Source organism: Cyprinodon variegatus, unplaced genomic scaffold (assembly GCF_000732505.1).
Source record: "Cyprinodon variegatus isolate N-32 unplaced genomic scaffold, C_variegatus-1.0 Scaffold378, whole genome shotgun sequence".
Classification (NCBI taxonomy): domain Eukaryota; kingdom Metazoa; phylum Chordata; class Actinopteri; order Cyprinodontiformes; family Cyprinodontidae; genus Cyprinodon; species Cyprinodon variegatus.
In genome coordinates, this window is record NW_015150831.1 from 433,853 (window position 1) to 438,270 (window position 4,418).

General features: G+C 41.7%; 1 protein-coding gene across 1 annotated transcript in view; it reads left to right on the forward strand.

Moving 5' to 3' along the window:
- The window catches only part of tube1 (tubulin epsilon 1), a 43,345-nt gene that overhangs the window by 24,863 nt on the left and 14,064 nt on the right, over window positions 1-4,418 (forward strand). The window contains exons 7-8 of the mRNA XM_015386793.1: window positions 1,531-1,718; window positions 1,833-2,005. Coding sequence (XP_015242279.1) covers window positions 1,531-1,718; window positions 1,833-2,005 — 361 coding nt within the window. The remainder of the gene's footprint in view (window positions 1-1,530; window positions 1,719-1,832; window positions 2,006-4,418) is intronic.

Sequence of the window (4,418 nt, forward strand, 5' to 3'; positions counted from 1 at the left end):
GTGAGTGAGTGAGTGAGTGAGTGAGTGAGTGAGTGAGTGAGTGAGTGAGTGAGTGAGTGAGTGAGTGAGTGAGTGAGTGAGTGATATGGTTCTGTTTTTGCAACCTATTTTTTTGACACAATTGATAATTTCTCGTTTGTTGGACTTACTGTTTATTCTCCACCTATGCAAATAAAAAACAAATACTGCCTATCCCTTGTGTTTGGCTTGGTAGATCTCGGCATGCCATCAGCTTCAAAAGTAGAACTTGTTTTAAAAAAGGTTCGGCACCCCTGAGCTACGAGAAAAGCACAATTTAAACATGGTGATCACGAGGAGGGATGGGCTCGAGTAGGCATATTGTTTTTAAAGTTGTTTAAATACAATATACAACATAATAACAATGTAGTTGCTCCATCAGCTGGATGTGAACTGGGTGTACCAAGCACTAAAGACGTGAAATTTGAGGGGAAAATCACTAAGGAGTATTGAAAGTGTAGAACCAGAGTCTGGTCTAGAATATTTTCACTGTTTTAATGGATCCAAGGATGCAGCATAAACTTTCTGTTGCTCTGGTTGTGAATATAAACTCTGGTTAAACTCATTCCGTTCTCACCTAAATAGCTCCCATTTAGCCGTGCTGCATGGAGGAGCAGCTGAACATCTCTGCTTTGATTGGAAAATATGGATATGGGTTGAAAAGTAAAAGGCATTATGCCACACGCTTGTAACAGGAAAGGAATAGACCCAGCTAACTGCACAAAGTCTTTCCCAGCACTGATTCCACTCTAAACAGAGAGCTATAACACAGGTAGCACCCCTTTCATTCAAACAAAGGGGTAAATATTCCTACCTCCTGTCTTTTTAATGATAGTTCTACATTTCTGTACATTATAAGTTTATCATGTTTAACAAATTTTATTTTTTAAGATTGTTCAAAATCATAACAGGTAACATAGTTTGTTATATCTTTTAAGTTTAATAACGTCAAGAAAACATTTTTGTGTAGTATGTATGTCAAACATCAGTGTCTTCCTTCTCAGCCTCTCTTTCACCCAGAGTAACAATATGAATCAAAATGCATCTAATTACCAGATAAAATAGAGCATAAAGCATGAAAATAAAATATATCACACTGACCAGAGATGCTGCAAAAAATTGAAATCTAAATAAGTCATTTTTTCTTGCAATGAGTTCATTTTTTCTTGAATTGAGGAGTTAAATGAGACTTTTTGCCAATGGAACAAGACAATTTACATTTAAAATAAGAAAACACAATTGCATTGTCTTATTTCAAGTGAATATTATTTAATTATCTTATTTACCTACTCAAATTATTTGGTAAATACACTTAATTCAAGACATTTTTTCTCATTTTTAGATGTTTTTTGCAGAGATATAAACAAAATGCATTGGGCTAAATGGGTTTTCTTTTGTTCGTCCTTTGTCTTTAGTTAAATTTAGAGCAATGGTTGTACCTAAACTAAAGCTTGTTCCTACCAGTTCCTTGGTTTGTATAATTTTTATTACCGCACTGTATGGTTTTTCCAGGTACAGGCTCTGGTTTGGGGACCAGAGTGCTCAGCCTGCTGGAAGAGGAGTTTCCTGACGTGTGTCGCATCGTCACCGCCATGTACCCATCAGCAGAAGACGACGTCATCACTTCTCCCTACAACAGCGTCCTTGCCATGAGAGAGCTGACAGAGCATGCAGACTGTGTCCTTCCTGTGGAAAACCAGGTTTCACTTTCTCTTTTTTGCTGAACTTTGCATATTAAACAAATCCCTGATTGATTTTCTTTTTTTTTTGCTCCGTTTTTCTGCCCCTGCTTTGCCTCGCTTTCTCCATTGCAGTCTTTAGTGAACATTGTGAACAAGATCAGCCTTATGTCTCATGGTACAAAGCCTGGCTCTGTGCTGAGGAAGGACAGCGCCGTCACCTCTGGACAGGGCTCGCTCAGCCCAACAGAAAAACCTTTTGATGCAATGAATAACATAGTGGCTAACCTGCTGCTCAATATTACCAGGTATGAATCTGTGCAGAAGAACAGAACATTTTAGGTTAAAACAACATCTTAAAATATAACTTCATCCTCCACAGACAGTCGGAACAAAACTGCTTTTTTGTTGTTGTTTTTTTTCCAATTTAATGGTATGGAATTTTTTTATTCAGCTTTTTGGTCAACTCATTAAATTATATTTTTGTTTTTACAGTGTTGGACTTGTTTAGTGTAACAAAGTTAATGTTAGGTAAATATCATTTAATTGTTTGAATTATATTGAGCCAATCGATCTTAGCTCACAGTGAAAGGGATGTTTTTGACTCACTAAGGAGGAAAAAGTACCCAGATGGTAGCAACAGGATTAACGTATTCTCACGACTATAAGGCGCATATAAACATCTTTTTTTTTCCTCAAAATGTGCGGCGCGCCCTTTGGTGCGGTGCGCCCTATGTGTGTTGTTATTGCGGACGTTTGAGACCACCATAAGAACGTTAAAGGAGGAAGTGTGGGCGTGGAATGTGTATAAAAGAACAGGTATGTGTTTTATGCCGAACTCCTCATCTCCTCATTGAGGAGATGATGAAAGAGTGGCTGAGGGAGGGGAATGTAAGGAGACCAGGTGGTTTTTTTCCACTCATCACCATTGCTGTTCATCTGTGACTCCATGCGTGCCCATCTCACAGCTGATGAGAAAAACATGGTGAAACAAATGAACACTGTGCTCACCGTTATTCTGGGAGGTCTGACAAAGGAACTTCAACCGCTCGACATCGGTGTGAACCGGCCGTTCAAAGTAAGGCTGCTTTCACAGAAGCAGAAGAAGCAGCGAGTTTACATGCAAAGTCAATGGTTGACGCGCGTCAAGGCGCAGCAAAAGGTCCCGCAGCGCGTTTTGAGCAGCAGGCGCAGCGCGTCGGGAGCGTTTAAGCATCTGACGCGCGAAAATTTGAAGTTTTGCTGCTGGACGCGCCGCATGAACCAATCAGAGAAGCTAATCTGGGAGCTGACAGCGAGACAGACACATCGCTGATGATACAGAGCGCTGTGATCGCTCCTCTGAAACAGTTTATTGACGCCTAAATTAACTTAAAATGCTGAAACCTGCCGACAGAATATGTTCGCTTTTGTTATCCTGGTGCCTGCAGTTTGGATAATTGTGATGAAAAACACCTACCAGCCACCGCGCTGAACCGCAAGGAGGCGACCCAGCCAGAGGCTGCTGTTGAATTAAGTTTTCAGGTGGATTTTCCCACTTAAAAACATATTAAAACTACTTTATTCCCATTGATCACAGCAAATATAGCTGCAAGGCAGAGAAAGGATAGTGAAGCTCCGCCCAACGTGCGTCAGACACACTTTTGCACCGCGCAGCCAGAGCAGCAAAGCTGCTTCAGCCGCGCGTCAGAACTAACTGGTACAATCTAAAATGCAGGCACCACGGTAATATAAGCAAACATATTCTGCCGGCAGATTTCTGCATTTTAAGTTAATTTATGCGTCAATAAACTGTTTCAGAGGAGTGATCACAGCGCTCTGTGTCATCAGCGATGTGTCTGTCTCACGGCCAGCTCCCAGGTTTGATTAATACTTAATAATAAATACATGAATAAAGCACAGTCATACTCAGTTTTGCTCCCGCTCTATTTTTAAATACGCAGTAGAGGAATTTAAATGTAGTAGAGGACATGTACCTGTATATAAAACCCGTGCCCTATAGTCCGGTGCGCCTTATGGTCATGAAAATACGGTACTTTGTTCTAACAGGAACCTGCAGTCAATTGAATCCTGATTAATGCACAGCAAGTTCCTATCTACAGAAGGATTCATATTTTCATGTGGATATATTAGTCATGGTCAATAGTAGGGATGGGACGATTTATGAAAACCGTCAGAACCGTTCGGTTCGACTGTCTCGGTTCGGTTCGCGTGTGTTTCGTTCGGTTCATGCGCTACTCCTTTTTCTCATAGGTGAAGCGTTTACACTCCAGAGCAGAAGGTAGCGGTACTGCGACCAAAGCCAACTACCATTAGTAAACAAGAAGAAGAAGAAGCGAAGCAGCGTAGCCGGTCGTAGCAGGGAAAAAAATCAGTTGTTATGGAGAATTGTGTGGGAATGGCGAGTGGGAAAGAACAGGAGTTGGAAGACGCGCCAGGAGCACTTTATAGGTCTGCTGTATGGGACCACTTTGCATTTAGAGTGACCTACGATGACGGCGGGAAGAAAGTTGTGGATAAAAGTGCAACAGTGTGCAAGCATTGTGCAACACGTTTTGTTTACGCTAACAGCAACATGACCAACATCATGCTAACCCTGAAATCCCTCATACTCCGTCAGCGCTCCGCTTCATCCCGCTGCGCTCCAGACCGGCTGCTCAGAGCAAAGCATACAGCCTCCACTGTGGCTCCCGTCCGCTCCCCTCTGAGTCCCTTGGAGAT